Here is a 19,406-nt window from a genome sequence, read left to right on the forward strand (position 1 = left end):
GCTTCCTTTAATGATAAAGCTGGAAGATCTATTACATTTGTACTTGCTAATGAAAGGTCTCAGAAGCCACAGTTAATCTGCCTCCCTGCACCCCAATTAAGAACAGTTTATATTTTTTGCCCCCAAAAAACATTTTGTTGTTTCTAAAATTCCTCCCCAAACCATCACAAGTTGTGATTTTGAAATGATTCTTAAGGAAGATTCTGACAAATCTCAGTTCTATGAAAATAATTTGCCTCTGGCCTCTAGATTTGTTAAAAGGCCAATGAATCAGTTCACTTTGCTCGCTGAACTATGAGAAAAGAACCTCCACTCTTTCCTCACAAGTGTGAGGCTTACACATAAGGGAGAATCATTTTCTCCTTTTTAAGTTTTTGGAGTGGGTCTTTGGGCACCACGGCGTGGTGGATAAAGCACGGGCCTGGAAGTTAGAAGCTTGTGGGTTCTAATTCCAGCTCCGCCACTTGTCTGCTGCGTGACCTTGGGCAAGTCACTTCACTTCTCAGGGCCTTAGTTACCTTACCTGTAAAATGAAGACTGAGACAGTGAGCCCCACATAGGACAGGAACTGTGTCCAACTCGATTTGCTTGTATCCACCCCAGCACTTACTACGTTACCTGGCACATAGTAAGCACTTAACAAATACCACAATTATTATTATTAACAAATACCGTAATAATAAATAAATGTCACATCAGTTCTAATGGTGAACTCTATTTTGACAGGGTTATGAACCAGACCCCGATATCACCAAAGTAGCTGAGGAGTATGCCAAAGAGGTACTGTCTTTACATTTTTCGATCCAAATGATTGCTGGGGTTTTTCCGAAGAAGCTGTCTCATCTCCCCTCTGTCATCCATCCTAGAATGGAACCAAGATGTCTATGTCGTATGACCCGCTGGAAGCGGCCAAGGGAAGTAATGTCTTAATTACAGACACGTGGGTAAGCATGGGACAGGAAGAAGAGAAGAAAAAGAGGCTTCGGGATTTTCAAGGATACCAGATAACAATGAAGGTAGGAGATGATGGTTCTGCACAGATTAATTCATTTAATTTATACAGGTTGTCCCACCCAATCTTCCTTTGTGCAGAAAAAAATGGTCCTTCCTTTCGTTTTATGGTGTTTGTTAAGCGTTTCCTAGATGTCAGACACTGTTTTAAGCACTGGGGTAGGTACAAGTTAATTAGGTTGGATGCAGTCCTGTCCCATATGGGGCTCACAGTCTAAGTAGGAGGGAGAACAGGTATTGAATCCCCATATTACAGTTTAGGGGATTAAACTGTGAAAAAGAAAGAGAAGGGGCCTGGATGTCAGAGGACCTGGGTTCTAATCCCAGCGCCACCACTTGCCTGCTGTGTGATCTTAGGCAAGTCACTTCACTTCTCTGTGCCTCCGGGCCCTCATCTCCAAAATGGGGATTCAATACCTGCTTTTTCTTTTTAGATTGTGAGTCTCACATGGGACCTGATTATCTTCCATCTGCCTCAGTGCTTAATACAGTGCTCGGCACATAGTAAGTGTTTAGCAGATACCATTCCCATTATTATTATTTTTTATGAATAGAATGGTATTAAGCACTTACTGTGCGCCAGACACTGTACTAAGCACTGGGATAGATACAAGATAATCAGGTTGACCCCTCTCAGGATGGCACCTAGAGAGTTTCCAGTTCTCTACCAGTCTCGGCTACAGGAAGGAGGGTCAAGCAGAGGCCTGTGCATTCCATTCCTAGCTTGGCCAGTGGCTAGCGAGTGGCAGGCAATCTGCTACCAGTCAAAACTCCCTCATGCTGGGCAGCAGCAGCATTGGAGAGAGTCGAGGGCGGAGACTTAAGCTGATGGCGTGGAAGGAGATGATGGTAAACCGCTTCTGGATTTTTACCAAGAAAACCCTCTGGATCCACTATCAGCAAGATTGCAGATGGAGGTGGGGTGTTCTGGGAGAGATGTGTACATGGAGCCGCTATGAGGCGGAAACGACTCGACAGCATAATACAGGAATTAGGTCGAACCCAATCCCTATCCCATGTTGGGGTCATGGTCTTAATCTCCACTTTTCAGATGAGGTAACTGAGGCACAGAGGAGTTAAATGACTTGCCCAAGGTTAACCCAGCAGACAGGGGGTGGAGCAAGGATTAGAACCCAGGTACCCTGATTCTCAGGCCTGTGGTCTTTCCACTAGGCCAAGCTACTTCCCTTAAATATTCTTAAACAAAAAAAATCTGTCTTCGGAATTAGGGCACAAACACAGATAATTTAGGTTGATTTAATAATAATTGTGGTATTTGTTAAAGCACTTACTACGTGTTGGGGACCGGACTGAGCACTGGGGAAGATACAAGCTAGTCCGGATGGACACAGTCCATGTCCCACTTGGGCCTCACGGTCTTAATCCCCATTTTACAGATGAGGTAATTGAGGCACAGAGAACTTGGGCCCTCACTGCATTCCAAACACGGTGCTACACTCTGGGGCCCAAAGTCTAATAAGGAAGGAGAACAGCTATTGCATTCCCATTTTACAGATGAGGATGCTGAAGCACAGAGAAGCCAAGTGACTTGGCCAAGGTCACACAGCAGGCAACTAAGAATCCAAGTCTTCTGAATACCAGTCCTGGGCTCTTCCCACTAGGCCACGCTGCTTCTCTATCAATGGATAAACGCTGTTGTATACTGCACTTTTTTTCTTTTTTTTCTGAAAATAACTGCTGGGAAAAATTAAAATTGCCACCGTGTCTCCTGTATGGAGAAAATTGAGCTTACGCTTCATACCTGCTTCTCAGCCCTGCAATTGAGATGATTCCCGTGCTCATTCTCTAGATTGTTTTTAACAAATATGTTTAAATGCCATTTAAAATGCTGCAACCCATTTTTGGAAATTATCTCTCATGTCTGTGTGATCTTAAAAATCTCACTGTGGTTTAAGCTAGAGCTATTATGATTCAACATTCACTTTTCTGGCAGAGTGTATTATCATCGGCAGAATGTTTTTTGGTCCCAGGTTTCATTTGATTGAAATGGAACATTGAAGGGAACTCAACTGACAAGAACTGATGGTCAGTTCTTGCCAATCTGGAGGGCTTCTTTTCATTCATTCAATCATTCAGTCATATTTACTGAGCGCTTATGAGTGCAGAACACTGTACTAAGCGCTTGGGAGAGTGCGATGCAACGATCAATAGTCACATTCCCTGCTCACAATGAGCTTACAGTCTCAGGGAGGTGGGGGCGGGGGGCAATATCTATCTGAAAAAGCTTCCATTACCTTTTTAAAATTTGATATCTTAAGGTTCCTACCGAACTGACACGTCAAAGAACAACACTGTAGCAATTATGCTTTCAGCTAATGAACTATCAATCAATCAATCAGTGGTATTTACTGAAAACCTGCTGTGGGCGGAACTTGGGAGACTACAATATAACAAGAGTTGGTAGATGTGTCCCCCTCCCATGAGGAGCTTAATTAACTATACCTCTGCCTTTTTCAGCCTTTTCAAATTCCATAACCCGGTCCTGGGAGTCAGAAGGACCCAGGTTCTAATCTCAGTTTCAACACATGTCTGCTGCGTGACCTTGGGCAAGTTACTTCACTTCTCTGGGCCTCCGTGACCTCATCTGTACAATGGGGCTAAGAGTGGTAGCCCCACATGGGACAGGGACTGTGTCCAACCCGATTTGTTTGTATCTACTCCAGCACTTAGTACAGTGCCTGGCACTCAGTAAGCGCTTAACAAGTACCATGATAATTTTTTAATTTTATTTTTAGACTGGAAAAGCAGCTGCTCCCAACTGGACGTTTCTGCACTGCTTACCCAGGAAGCCCGAAGAAGTCGATGACGAGGTCTTCTATTCTCCGAGATCGCTGGTCTTCCCAGAGGCTGAAAACAGGAAGTGGACGATCATGGTAAGCCATCTCGAGGACAGAAAAAAGCCCATGACTAATATGTCTAGTGCTATGCCCTGCACCACCTGTTTTGCTCTTTAAGAAACCTGCCTACTTTCCATCTCTAAAATGTTCACACTAAACTATCCCGACTGTTTACAGCATGATGGTCTCAGATTTTACAGGGCAAGTACGGGGTTCAGGGTTTTATATTAATGTCTATCTCCCCCTCTGGACTATAAGTTTGTGGCGGACAGGGAATGTGTCTGTTTATGGTTCTACTATACTCTCCCAAGTACTTAGAAAGTGCTCGCGCTCAATAAGTGTGATTGAATGAATGAGTGAATGTGGGGGTTGGAGGTGGTATCCACTTAAACCTAATGATAATTTAGGGTTTTTTTCAACTCTCTCCCCATTGTAATCCTCCCAAAACTGATTTCCATGATGTTAGGAAGACGGAAAAAGGACAACTTAGCCTGTATCTATAGGGGTGCTTTACCTAAGATGCCACATTCCGCGACCTTTAAACAAAGTTCTCTTCAAGTTTCACTCTCGAGTTTCAAATAAAGTTCTTGTTCTCATTGTGACTGTCCTCAATTGGCTGTGATAAATCTATTTCTGCTCCGGCCCTGGAGGTTCTGAATGGTCACAAACGAATAAACTTCCTGGCGCCTGTGTCGTGGTTTGGCCTTTCTCAGCTTCTAAACCAGATAGTTCCCTGAATTCTTTTCTCCACTTGGGCTAGCCAAATGGGTTTCCCTCTGAAAGGTTCAGCTGCCACATCTGCATGGAAATTGCCCCCAAACATTATAAACCTCCAAGGCCATCCCCGGTCCACATTCCCGGAAGCGCACACAGCGGTTGTGTACCTGACCGAGGTCCGTTTCCGAGTTAGAATTTTCTGGAAAATCGGTCTCACTGTTGGGCTAAAGAAAACTTCAGCAGCTCCCCTGCCTTCCCCCAAGGTGACTTTCATGGGGCGAATCCCAGAAACCAGGATTTTCTTTGCCATGAAAGGCTCTGGGGTCAAGATTTTTAAATCAAATCCGAATCTCTATGGACCTGGGCCCAACCATTTATTCATTCATTCAGCCATATTTATTGTGCGCTTACTGTGCACAGAGCACTGTATTAAATGCTTGGGAGAGTACAATACAACAGTAAACAGACACATTCCCTGCCCACGATGAGGAACCAGAGGAAAAAATGAGGAAGAGTGTGAGCCCAATTTGGGACAGGGACTGTGTCCAACCTGATTCACTTGTATCTTCCTCAGTGTTTAGAACAGTGCTTGACACATGGTAAGTGCTCAAGAATAGAGATTTTAAGCCATCAGGATTATGTGTTTCTAGTTGTACCACCCTATCGTGCATGGCCCTTGAGGCCACAGTAGCCTCCAGAGGAGAATAATAATAATAATAATAATTGTGGTATTTGTTATTTGCTTACTATGTGTATTAAGTGCTGGTGTAGATACAAGGTAATTGGTTTGGACCCAATCCCTGTGCCACATAGGGCACACAGTCTTAATCCCCATTTTCTAGATGAGGAAACTGAGGCGCAGAGAAGTGAAGTGACTTGCTCAAGGTCATGCAGCAGACAAGTGGGGAGGCAGGATTAGAACCCAGATCCTTCTGACTTCCATGCCCATGTTCTACCCACAAGCAGGGAATATGTCGGTTTATTGCTGTATTGTACTCTCCCAAGAGCTTAGTACAGTGCTCTGCATTCAGTAAAGGCTCAATAAATATGACTACTTGCCTGATTGAGTGACACTGCTTCTCTGGGGAATGGTTGCTCCTTCTGCCCGAGCTTGCCTGGCCTGGGCTACCAATGCTGTTTCCATCCCCGCTTCTGCTTGAGGGCCATTTCATTCATTCAATTATATTCATTGAGTACTTACTGTGCACAGAGTACTGTACTAAATGCTTGAGAGAGTACAATACAATGATAAGCCGACACATTCCCTGCCCACAACAAGCTTACCTCATTCCCCACCTCTCCCGCTCTCTACCACCTTATTGGCCTTCATTTTGGTCACCCATGCCCAGGAACAACATGGGATTCAAGCAAAATTGCATCAGCTGAATTTCCCCTCCCTTCCGTCCTCTCCTACCCACTCATTCCCCCAAAAGGAAACAAATATGGCATCAAACTTTCCAGTTCTTTCTGAATAGCATGAGAAACCTTCTCTTTTCAGAAATCCAAAGTAGAATACCATTTTTGGGGGGTAAGAGTGATTTACCCACATATTTTAAACTCATTCAATCCTACTTATTGAGCACATACTGGGTGCAGAGCCCTGTACTGAGTGCTTGGGAGAGGACAACAGAACAATAACAGGCATATTCCCTGCCCACAATGAGCAAATACCATTGCTTTTCCAGGTGGCGTTTGTTTTCCGTGCTTATTTCTTTTTCTTCCTTTCTTTTTTATCCCCATTACTAGGCTGTCATGGTGTCTCTGCTGACCGACTATTCACCCCAGCTGCCAAAGCCTACATTTTGATGTCTCAGTTCCTTCCTGGAGGAAAGCTATTCCTCCCCGGCTGAAGTATGGTATCGCTGACTAAGAGAGAAGGAAAGGAATATACAGTCCGGTTCTGAAGAACTGCATGGTCCTTTTCAGCGGATGTGAAACCTGACCCACAGCTTGAACCACATTTGGGTCCATTTCAGCTTCGTCTAGCTTAGTTTAGCATCGAAACTCACATTTTCTGAGCTGCGGTTTAGCAAACGTAACCCAGCACTACAAGGGCTCTGGCGTGTCGTCGGGTTAAGACCTGAGAAGCAAAAACTCTTTAAAGCATCTTGTGTTTTCCACTCGCATGCTTGTTCACCTGGTTTCCTGTTAACGAATAAAAACCTACATGCCAAATTGTATTGAATCAGCTGTCGGTCAATTGGAAGTCTGCACTTCCCTGTAACTCTCCTCACCTCCAGAGGACCACCTTTTTCTGCCATGCTAGTAGATAGCAATAAGAATAATAATAATAATAATGGCATTTGTGAAGCACTTACTATGTGCCAAGCACTGTTCTAAGCGCTGGGCTAGATACAAGTTTATCAGATTGTCCCACGTGGAGCTCACAGTCTTAATCCCCATTTTACAGATGGGGTAACTGAGGTACAGAGAAGTTAAGTGACTTGCCCAAAGTCACACAGCTGACAAGTGGCAAAGCTGGAATTAGAACCCATGACCTCTGACTTCCAAGCCTGGGCCCTTTCCACTAAGCCACAGTAGACTTGGGCCAGCTAAACTTGGCCAAAATGTATGGTTATAAGATCCATTTTTTAATTAAATGGTATTTGTTAGGCACTTACTATGTACCAGCCACTGAACTAAGTGTTGGGGTAGATACAGGTTACTTAGGTTGGATGCAGTCCCTGTCCCATGCGGGGCTCACAATCTTAATCCCCATTTTACAGATGAGGTCACTGAGATCCAGAGAAACAAAGTGAATTGCCCCAGGTCACACAGCAGACAAGTGGCAGAGCCAGGATTAGAACTCAGGTCCTTCTGACTCCTGGGCCCGTGATCTATCCACCAGGCCATGCTGCTTCTACATCAATCCATTAATCAATGGTATTTGCTATGTGCTTACAGAGTGCAGGGCACTGTACTAAACACAGGGGGAAAACAGAGTTGGCAGACATGTTCCCTACCTGCAGCAAGTTTACAATCTAGAGATTAAGACTAGGGATTTTTTTTTTCACATTTGTTAAGTGCTTACTATCTGTAAGGCACTGATGCAAGATAATCGAGTTGGACACAGTCCTGTTCCCAAATAGCGCTCACTGTCCTAATTCCCCTTTTACAGATGAGGTAACTGAGGTGCAGAAAAGTGAAGTGACTTGCCCAAGGTTACCCAGCAGGTATATGGCAGAGTCAGGATTAGAACCCAGGTTCTCTGACTCCTAGGCCCTCGCTTTTTCCTCTAGACCTCGCTACTTTTCAACTCCCTTGGCAAATGATAAATCTCTACCTATCCAAACTGAAAAACGTTACCACCTAGGAAGCCAGGCACAGGAGTTTGGCTGGAGATGAAAAGCCTTCCCAGAAGAGTCCATGTCATTTCATCCAGCCTTTGTCCCTTCACCTTAAAAGGATTCTGGGTCAGGCCAGGCATTCCGAGAAACCTGAGTCTCATTTATTATCCTCAGGATATGGTCGGTTCTCCCTCCTTTCTATTCCGATTGACCACCCCTCTTGGCAACATTCTATTATGATCCCATAATTGAACGTGGATCAATCTATTTGAAACAGTTTAATTGAAAAATAGCATTAAGTGTGTCTTCATGTTATAAACATTGCTCAGCCAATTCCTCCTGATAGAAACACATGAGCACACACATTTCACACATTCCACCTTCGCTAGGAGAGAGTTCTTTCCAGGTTTGCTGAAAGATACTCTTCTCTCCTGTGAAGTGTACATCTGGGACTTGAAAAATAAGTGAGAGATGAATACAAATGAGATGCACAATAATTCAGCAATGAAAAGGGTCTTTTTGAAAAGTCCTGTGATATTATGAGGGAACCAAAAATTCATATAAACTTCAGGAATAATTTTTTTTTGAAGGTGCCTTTGGAGTCCTCGGTAATTGGAATAAAATTGATTCATTGTCAGGAAAGTCAGAGAATTAAGAATAACTGAGAAGCAGCGTGGCCTAGTGGACAGAGCCCAGGTTTAGGAGAGACCTGGGATCTCTGCGCAGAGTAAGCACTCAATAAATACAATTGATTGAAATAAGATTGAGTGATAGATTGATCAGGTTCTAATCAATCTGCTGTGTAGGATTAAATTACCGTGCCTTGGATTTCCGACCATTCTGCTCCTTCAGTTAAGCCTGAATTCTTGAACTTTCTCCATGACATTCATTACTGGTGATGTGTTAGCCCAGAGAGAGTAAAGAGCCACCAATCTTTTCATCCAGACGTGAATTGCACAGGTAGCTTCTTCTGTTTCCCTTGGAAATAGGATTTATTCATTACCATCTCTTCAGGAAACAATTCATAAGTTCGAATTTAGACAGTACCTGTCAACTATGTTAATGGGAATTACTCAGAGACTGTTCAGAGCTCGGGGAGGGAAAAAAACAAACAGTAAGAGCGAATAGTCTGGTCCTCCACAACAAACTGCCCTCACTGGAATAGAACCCCAAAATTTCCTAGTGTTTTCTTCTCATACTAGAAATTGTACAGGCTCTAAGTTCTATGAGAGTGTTTAGAACAGTGCCTGGCACATAGTAAGTGCTTAACCGCTTAACAAATACAATGAAAAAGTGCTTAGTACTCTGCTCTTCACATAGGAAGTGTTTGATAAATACTATTGATCGATTGATTCATTAATTCTTTAGAGGGACCCTGACAGCTTCAAGGCCCAATGGAAGATGAGGTTTGAGTCTGCTTTTCTATTTCTAGTCTGTTTTCTTGCTGAGAGGAGAGAAAAGAGAAAAGAAGAGAAGAGAAGCCTGAACTTTATAAATGAGCCACATAATAATCAATCATCATCAATGGTATATACTGAGTGCTTACTGCATGCAGAACACTGTATTAAGTGCTTGGGAGAGTACACTACAGCAGCATTGGTATATACATTCCCTGACAGCAATAAACTTTCAGTCTAGATGAGGAGACAGACATTCCTATAAATAATTTATAAAACATAAATATGAATGAACATAAGTTCTGTGGGGTTGAGGGAGGGGTGAATATCAAATAATGACTATGATATTTGTTAAATACTTACTATGTGGCAAGCACTGTACTAAGTGCTGAGGTAGATACAAGTTAATCAGGTTGGACACAGTCCCTGTCCCACATTGGGCTCACAGTCCTAATCCCCGTTTTACAGATGAGATAACTGAGACACAGAAATTAGGTGACTTGCCCAAGGTCATACAGCAGACAAGTGGCAGAACCGGAATTAGAACTCAGGTCCTTCTTGCTCCCACCCCATGCTCTATCCACTAAGCATGCTCAAAGGTTACAGATCTGTAGGGAGGTATGAGAACATATTTATTTCCCTCTCCCTTCTTGTTTTTCTTCCACAACACAAGAGTTAGATGTTGGCCAATTTTTTTAAAAAAATTTAATGTTGACTCCAAAGTAATCACAAAATAAATTTACTGAACAGAATGGAAGTTTCAAGTTTGGTCCTAGCCTGTACTTGCTTAGAGCTCCTTGGAAGAGAGACTTTATATAAAATATGATGGTTTTTGTTAGGCATTTACTATGTGCCAAGCACTGTTCTAGGCACTGAGCACTGTTCTATGGATATTTATAGTATAAGGAGCTGGCTGACAGCAGGTGAATCAAATTAACTGACCTTAATGCTCACCAGTGCTATTTATTGAGTGCTTACCAAGTGCAGATCACCGTACTAACTGCTTGGGAGAGAATGATAAAACAGAATTGATAGACCTGTTCCCTGCCCATAACAAACGTAGAGTCTAGAATGCTTACCTGATGCATTCATTTTTCACAAACCAAGGTTTGAGATGAATTTTTCTTCCTCTAGATGGTAAGCTTCTTGTGGGCGAGGGTCTACTAACTCTTGTATTGTACTCACCTAAGTTCTTAGTGTAGCTCTATGCACACAGTAAGCCCTCAATAAATACCAATGACTGACTGCTTGGACCAACCTATCTAATCTGTATATTGTATGTTTATCAGCAAACAGATTCATTTCAAACCAATTTTCGTGCCTTTAGATGATTCTCAAAATATTTTTTTTCCTTCTTACGTTTTCATCACATTTTCATATAGAGTTAGTGGCTAAGATCCATCTGCGTCTTCAGATCAAGACGTCTGTTGACACTTGGATCACTTAATTGATGTTTCTTAAATATTTATCCAAATGCAGGTTTTTAATTCAGAGCACTTTCCTCTCAGTCGGATGGTTAGTACACTTTTCTCCTTTCTCTGGGCACAGATAGCTTCAATTCAGCCTTTCTGACACCACACATAGCTACTGGAGTCTGCAGATGTCCATGTCACCAAGTCAGATCTAATGCAAGCAAAGAAAAACAGCCTTTCAGAGGCACTAAGTGTACTCTGGCTCAGAGGCAGCGTGACTCAGTGGAAAGAGACCAGGCTTGGGAATCAGAGGTCACAGGTTCTAATCCTGGCTCCACTACTTGTCAGCTGTGTGACTTTGGGCAAGTCACTTCACTTTTCTGTTCCTCAGTTCCCTCATCTGGAAAATGGGGATTGAGACTGTGAGCCCCACGTGGGACAACCTGATTACCTTGCATCTGTGCCAGTGCTTAGAATAGTGCTTGGCACATAGCAAGCACTTAACAAATGCCATCGTCATCATCATCTTTACTGGTGGGAACTTTTGGTACCACTGCCCAGTCTTACCATGGGCAGGGAACATCTCTGTTTGTTGTTATACAGTGCACTCTCCCAAGCGCTTAGTATAGTTCTTTGCATGTAGTAAGTGCTAGATCAAAACAACTGAGTGAATTTATTTATTTATATTAATGTCTTTCTCCGCCACTCCCTCCAGACTGTAAGCTCGTTGTGGACAGGGAATGTCTCTGCTTATTGTTATATTGTACTGTCCCAAGTGCTTAGTACAGTGCTCTGCATACAATAAGTGCTCAATAAATGAGTGAATGAAGACAGACAGACAGACTGACAGACAGACAGACAGACAGACAGACAGACAGACAGACAGACACACACACACACACACAAAGCCAATTATTGGTCAAAAGCTAATTGCCACTGAACTCCGGGGAGGTTCTTCAGTGTGAGCCTCCTCAACTGAAGCTAGGTGGCACCCCAGCTTAGCCACAAGGAAAGAATTGCTGTTGCTCCATTCCTGCTACCTTATTATCTTCTCCTCCTCCTCTGTCCCTCCTCCTCCATTACTCCTTCTCCTTCTCTTCCTCTGTTCCTTCTCCTCCACTTCTCCTCCTCCTCTGTTCCTCCTCCTTCTCAGTTCCTCCTCCTCAATTCCTCCTCTTCCTCAGTTAATAATAATAATGATAATGATGGCATTTGTTAAGTGCTCACCATGTGCCAGGCACTGTTCTAAGCGCTAGAGTGGATACAAGGTAATCAGGTTGTCCCACGTGGGGCTCACAGTCTTAATCCCCATTTTCCAGAGGAGGTAACTGAGGCCCAGAGAAGTGAAGTGACTTGCCCAAAGCCATACAGCCAATAAGTGGCGGAGCCAGGATTAGAACCCACAAACTCGGACTTCCAAGCCTGGGCTCTTGCCAATAAGTCACACTGCTCCTCCTCCTCCTCCTCATACCTTGGGCCACCAGTGGCAAAATTGGGTCTGCAGGAAAGTAGGTCAATCTCTTCCCAAAGCAGCTGTGAGGTTCAAGGAATAGAAGAAACACTGCAGAGGGAGCCCCACCAAAATAAAGCAACCTACTTATCACAAACCAAACAACAACTCAGTAAAGCGGTGACTTCATGCATTCTCTCCAGAGCTGCAACACGCTTGCCAAGCTGCACTGGGTTTCTCAAACTCCTCCTTTGGTCTCAGCTATGGAGCAGGCAGCACCCCCCACCCCCCACCAATTGCTCAGCTAAGAACTGTGGTCTAGTGGATGGAGCCCAGGTCTGGGACTCAGAAAGATCTGGGTTCTAATCCTGGCCCCACGGCTTGTCTGCTGTGTGACCATGGGCCAGTTGCTTCACCTCTCTAGGCCTCAGTTGCCTCATCTGTGAAATGGGGATTCAGACTGTGATCCCCATGTGGGACAGAGACTGTGTCCAACCTGATTAACTTCTATCTACCCTGCACTTAGTACAGGGCCTGGCACAGAGTAAGCGCTTAAATACCATTAAAACACACACACACACACACACACACACACACACACACATTACCAGCTCAATTCACTTGTGAGAGTGTGGCAGAGTTGGGCATACAAAGCAGGTCTCCTGACGGATAACTTAGCATGGTCTCTGCTTACTTTAGACAGTGAGCCCCCCGAGGGACAGGAACTGAGTGATTCCCACCTGGGTCTCCTCTCCCAGCGCTTAGTCCAGGGCTCTGCACACAGTAAGTGCTTAATCTAAACCCTTTTGACTCTGTCTTGGTACTGGGACTTCAGGGCTGAGAAGGTGGGTAGAGGAATTGGTGACAGAGCCCTCTAGACTGTAAGCTTGTTGTGAGCAGGGAAGGTGTCTGCTTACTGTTGTGTTGTACTTGCCAAGTGCTAGTACAGTGCTCTGCACACAGGAAGTGCTCAATAAGTACAACTGACTGACTGGGTTGTGCAGTGCCTGGCTCCTGCCATTCGGATTGCCACTTGGGCACCAAGAGCAGCAAGCAAGGAGGAAGGAGGGGATGCCACCCATCACGACGTGCTTTGTCCACCAAAGCATGGTTTAATAATCACCAAATTTTTTGCTGAATTGCACTTTCCAATCACGTAGTACAGCGGTCTGCAAACAGTAAGCACTCAATAAGTACGACTGAATGAATGAATGAACGAATGCCCATATTACCAAACTACGGGTGGGACTGGGTCTAGAACCCAAGCGACCTTCGGTCCCAGAGCAGTGCTCTGTCACTGGACCAGCATCAGAGCTGTACTTTCATAAAAAAAAATAATAATCGTGGTATGTGTTAAGCGCTTTATTATGTGTCTAGCACTGTTCTATATGCTGGGATAGATACAAGCTAATCAGATCAGACACAGTCCCTGCCCCACATGGGCACCCAGTCTATCTAGGAGGTAAAAGGGGGATTGATTCCCCATTTTCCAGATGAGGAAACTGAGGCACAGCAAAGTGAAGTGACTCACCCAGGGTCACACAGCAGACAAGTGGTGGAGCCAGGAGTAGAACCCAGGTCCTCTGACTCCCAGGCCCGGGCTCTTTCCACTAGGCCACTTCCTGGAATGTTAAGATTAACCTCACCGAGGCTCTTCTCCCGACATGCGTGCAAATATGCCAGCCGTAGAGTTTAAATTCTATCATTCGACCCTGTAATTTTCAGCATAATAATACAGTATTTCCAAAGTCCAGATCGATGAATTGTCTCATATTGGTAAGTTCTCAACAAATACCATGGGCGTGGAAGTCAGAAGGATCTGGGTTCTAATCCCAACTCCCCTACTTGTCTACTTGGGCAAGTCACTTTACTTCTCCAGTCCTCAGTTCCCTCATCTGGAAAATGGGGATTGAGACTGTGAGCCCCACATGGGACAGAGACTGTGTCCAACCTGATATGCTTGTATCCACCCCAGCGCTTAGTGCAGTGCCTGAAACATAGTAAGCACTTAAAATATCATTATTATTATTAATATTATTATTACCCCAGTGCTTAGTACAGTGTTTAGTACGTAATCAGTACTTAACCCACACCATCATTATTAATAACTCTCTGTTGTTGGCCTAGAGCCACATTTGAAACCACTCCTGGGCCAGTTACAACAGAAATATAATTTTGATGAAGACATGGTTTACATCCGGTGCAAACCAGCCTCAAAAATGTGATCGCTTGTCTGGATAGCTTTCCAAAAAGTCAAAGAGCGGTATAAAAATTGAACTTCCAGAAGCAAAGGTGGCCCAGAAGCACCGTGGTTTAGCAGATAGAGCGCAGGTCTGGAGTCATGAGGACCTGGGTTCTAATCCTGGCTCTGCCAGTTATCTGTCGTGTGACCCTGGGCAAGTCAGTTCCTCCTCTGGACCTCAGTTACCACATTTGGGCAAGTCACTTAACTTCTCTGTGCCTCAGTTACCTCATCTGTAAAATGGGGACTAAGACTGTGAGCCCCATGTGGGACAACCTGATAACCTTATATCTACCCCAGCACTTAGAACAGTGCTTTGCACATAGTAAGCGCTTAACAAATACCATCATTATTATTATTATTATTATCTGGAAAACGGGGATTCAGATTGTGAGCCCCATGTAGGACATGGACTGTGTCCAACCTGATTAGCCTGTGTCTACCCCAACGTTCAATACAGTGCTGGGCACATAGTAAGCATGAACAAATACCGTTAAAAAAAAAACAACACACCCCTGGGCCACATGCCTATAGCTCCATGGTCAGAACTACCGTGTCCCACCCTGTACTTTCAAAATAATGATAATAATAACAATAAAAATAATAATAATAATTGTGGTATTTGTTAAGCAGAAGTAGTTGGAAGATAATCGGGTTGGACACAGTCACTATCCCACATAGAGCTGGGTCCTGGGAATCGCAAAGACCCGAGTTCTAAATCCAGCTCCGCCGCTATCTGGTGTGTGACCATGGGAGAGTCGGTTCATTTTTCTGGGCCTCAGTTACCTCACCTGGAAAATGGGCAACATGACACTCCTCTCCCCCTCCTCGAGGGTCATTGAAGAATCTATCCTCAGCCATCGGGTGCAATAGCCCTGGTTCCCACGGGGGCTCAGGGGACTAGATGCCGGGGGCGTGGCGGGCCGAGGGGAGGGAACAGGGTACAGTGTGTGGGAATAAAAATGAGAGGAACAATGAGAGTCATAGCATACGCTGGGTTTCGATTAGACACAGGGAACAGTCGGGGGTGGGCGGACGTGGTGAAGCCAATCTGTTCTCCTCACGCGCTCCATCGAACAAACATGAGGCGGTTGGCTCAGACATAATAACAATAATAATGGTATTTGTTAAGTGCTTACTATGTGCCAAGCACTTTTCTAAGCGCTGGGGTAGATATAAGGTAATCAGGTTGCCCCATGTGAAGCAGCGTGGCTCAGCGGAAAGAGCAGGGGCTTGGGAGTCAGAGATTGTGGGTTCTAATCCCGGCTCTGCCGCTTGTCAGCTGTGTGACTTTGGGCAAGTCACTTAACTTCTCTGTGCCTCAATTCCCTCATTTGTAAAATGGGGATTAAGATTGTGAGCCCCACGTGAGACAACCCAATCACCTTGTATCCTCCCCAGTGTTTAGAACAGTGCTTGGCACATAGAAAGCGCTTAACAAATACCATTATTATTATTATGTGGGGCTCACATTCCTCATCCCCATTTTACAGATGAGGTAACTGAGGCACAGAGAAGTTGTGACTTTGCCCAAAGTCACACAGCTGATAAGTGGCAAAGCTGGGATTAGAACCCACGACCTCATAATAATAATTATGGCACTTGTTAAATACTTACTATGTGCCAAGCACTGGGCTAAGTGCAGAGTAAGCCCTTAACAAGTACTATGATTATTAATTATTATTCTAAGTGTTGGGGTAGCTACATGTTAATCAGGTTGGATACAGTCCCTGTCCCACATAGGGCTCACAGACTCAATCCCCATTTTACAGATGGGGGAACTGAGGCACAGAAAAGGGAAGTGACTTACCCAGAATCACACAGCAGACAAGTGAAAGAGCTGGGATTAAAGCTCAGGTTCTTCGGACTCCCAGGCTCGTACTGTATGTCAAACACTGTCAGAAGACCTGGGTTCTCAACCTGGCTCCACCATTGATCTACTACATGACCTTGGGCAAGTCACTTACCTTCTCTGTGCCTCAGTTTTCTCAAATGTAAAATGGGAATCAAATATCTGTTCTCTCTCCCATATAGCTTATGAGGTTTGGTTGGGGACAGGGTGTTGTCCAAATTGATAATTTTAATGTCTGCCTCGGTGCTTAGCAAATCATAAACATACAACAATCAATATTTAATGTTTACTCTGTGCAGAGAACTGTACTAAGCACTTAAGAGAGTACAATAAGTAGAATCATCCCTGCCCTCAGGGATCTTACAACAGAGTACAGATTGTACAGTCTAGTACAGTATTTAGTTTACAATAAATGCCTTTATTATTGTATTCTGATTTTTTTCCTCCTCTACAATCTAGCACTTGCTTCATCATTAGGAGAAATAAATTGTTCACTGGGGATTAGGAACAGCTGCAGAAGGTGAAGACTAGGAATGATCACCTAAGAAACATCCTTAAACCAACCATTAAGGACCATCCGCTAAAATGATCCTTTCGTCACCAGGAGAATTATTTCCCCATCGATTACGGCAGGCACGCAAAACTCAACAGGTCCGCAACGGGATCTTGGGTTAAAACGTTTGTGATTTAACTCAAGGAACCTCATGACATCCCCATAATTTTTCTCCGTATTAATTCCCTCCACTCTCCGCTAAGAAGCCCCAGGGTCATGATCTGGGATAGATAGGTGTACCTGTGGCAGAGAAGTGGGAGGACATAATAGAAGCAGTGCATTCAGTGTGAGGAAGCTAATTAGTTTTAGGTGAATAATGGCACTTTTATGCTGCTTACCCTTCATTAGAGAGGGGCCAAAATGATATAGCATTTGCTTTCTGCAATGAAGTACTAAGAAAAGGCTTCTAAAAAGAAGCAGTCCTAAAAGGAGATGTCATATATGAACAGTCCAATAGGAACCAGAGCAGTGTGGCCTGGTGGAAAGAGCCCAGGCCTGGGAGTCAGAGGACCTGAGTTGTAATCCCAACTCTGCCACTTGTCTGCTGTGTGACCTTGGGCAAGTCACTTGACTGCTCAACGCCTGTTTACTCATCTGTTAAATGGGGTGCTCAATATCTATTTTCCCTCCTATTTAGACTGCCAGCCCCTTGTGGGACAGGGATCCTGTCTTATCATTTTCGTTCATTCATTCAATCGTATTTAACGAGCACTTTCTGTGTGCAGAGCACTGTACTAGGCGCTTGGGAGAGTACAATAGAAAATAAACAGACACATTCTCTGCCTACAGCGAGCTTGTAGTCTAGATGGGAAGACTGTAAATGGGAGAATGTATTGTATTATCTGATGCAATTAATCATACGTACTGAGCACTTACTTTGTGCAAAACATCTACCCTTAGGTTTTTTTTTTGTACAATTGAATGAATGAACGTACATACGTACGTCAATATCTACTTATTCATGAGGAGACTGTGTAATTTTGAAATTATGTTTCCCAAAGTTGGGGGTTCATAAAACCCCCAGTATTTTTCCTGGATACCTCTGTCCTGATATTTAAACCCATTCATTTTTTAACCAAAGGACATTTCATTCCTAAGTCTTTGATGCTTTTGCAGTTCACTCACAAAACACTCTCCTTTTAAAAGAGTTATTTGATATCCAGAGAACATTTGAGTCCTTCTGCAAGCATTTTGAAGTCATTTTTGAATCAAGAACTCCTCTCTCCCCCCACAGAATAAAGACTAACTCCAACTACAATGTTTTGATTAGGCTTGAAATTTATTACCCTCCAGGACTAAACTAATTCAGATATATACACGAGTACGGATGCAGTTCAAAGATAATTCTGAGTTTCAACATCTCTTTCATGGGCTGAAATACAAAGGTTTGCTTCAAAATCAACGCTGAATATCTCAACAAGCTTTTTCAAATAGCAATTCAGAGCCTCAAAGGCAACTGTTGACTACCTCTGTTATGTTTCCTCTATCTGACTCCCAGAAAATGTGGGAAACCCATCTATCTAGAAATAACTTTTCCAGAATAACATCTTTACAACCAAAGGCCCCTGCAGAAAAACAGGAAGATAGGTTTTTCTCCTTAACTGAACTGGACACTGGGGTCAAACTATTGAAAAACATCCTGGGTAACTTCTTGACCTCCTCAAGATAGGAAAGACTGTGGTGTGCCTTTTTTCTCCCTCTGGCAGAGCCTTTAGAAAAACAAAACAAAAAAACCCAAAAGAGAAATTAAAACCTAAAAAAACTTCCTGCTTTCATTCAATGAGTTTGAACAGAGTTATAACCCTCACCTGTTAAGTTACAGTGAAAAAAAAATGCAGGCCTAATAGAGTATTAACTGGGATCCACAAGTCATAATGAGAAGCAGTGTGGCCTAGTGGAAAGAGACAATCTAGAGGAGGAGGAAGAAATTAATATAAATGAATTATGGATACGTACATAAGTGCTGTGGGTGGGGGTCGTGAAAAAATACACACTGAATTGGCCTAGGTTGACAACGGAGATGCTGTTCATTTACTTTAATGTCTAATTTCACGTACATTTACAATGACCTTCACCAATGACTATTACCCACCTCCTCTAATAGGTTTTCCCCAATTAATTTGCCAAATATCCCGACCCTTCAGCCCACTCTAACTGTAAGTTCGTTGTGGGCATGGAACGTGTCTACTGACTCTGCTATATTGCATTCTCGCAAATGCTTAGTACAGTACACTGCACACTGCAAGCTCTCTGTAAATACAAATGATTGATTTCAACCTAACTTTCACCCGCAATAGCACTCATGAATATATGCACACTCATTTCTTTATAAAGACCATTGTAGTTGTCAATACCCCCTGCAAGAGTATATGATCCTAATTATGGTATTTGTAATCATGGTACTTAAGGACATATTATGTGCCAAGCTCTGTTTGAAGCAATAGAGTTATCAGACTGGATACAGCCCCAATCCTGCATGGAACTCACAGTCTAGGTAGAAGGGAGTAGGATTTAATTCCCTTTCTACAGATGAGGAAATTGAGGAGTACATAGTAAGCACTTAACAAATACCATAAGTGCTATGGGGCTGATGGGGTGAGGGGAAGAAAGAGGGAACAAGTGAGGGC

General features: G+C 43.7%; 1 protein-coding gene across 1 annotated transcript in view; it reads left to right on the top strand.

Annotated features, from left to right (window-relative positions):
* The window catches only part of OTC (ornithine transcarbamylase), a 30,770-nt gene extending 23,999 nt beyond the window's left edge, over nucleotides 1–6,771 (top strand). The window contains exons 7-10 of the mRNA XM_038760694.1: nucleotides 727–780; nucleotides 867–1,016; nucleotides 3,768–3,905; nucleotides 6,333–6,771. Coding sequence (XP_038616622.1) covers nucleotides 727–780; nucleotides 867–1,016; nucleotides 3,768–3,905; nucleotides 6,333–6,392 — 402 coding nt within the window. The 3' untranslated portion in view covers nucleotides 6,393–6,771. The remainder of the gene's footprint in view (nucleotides 1–726; nucleotides 781–866; nucleotides 1,017–3,767; nucleotides 3,906–6,332) is intronic.
* Nucleotides 6,772–19,406: the final 12,635 nt, after the last annotated feature.

The sequence above is a fragment of the Tachyglossus aculeatus genome, chromosome 18 (genome assembly GCF_015852505.1).
Source record: "Tachyglossus aculeatus isolate mTacAcu1 chromosome 18, mTacAcu1.pri, whole genome shotgun sequence".
Taxonomy (NCBI): Eukaryota; Metazoa; Chordata; class Mammalia; order Monotremata; family Tachyglossidae; genus Tachyglossus; species Tachyglossus aculeatus.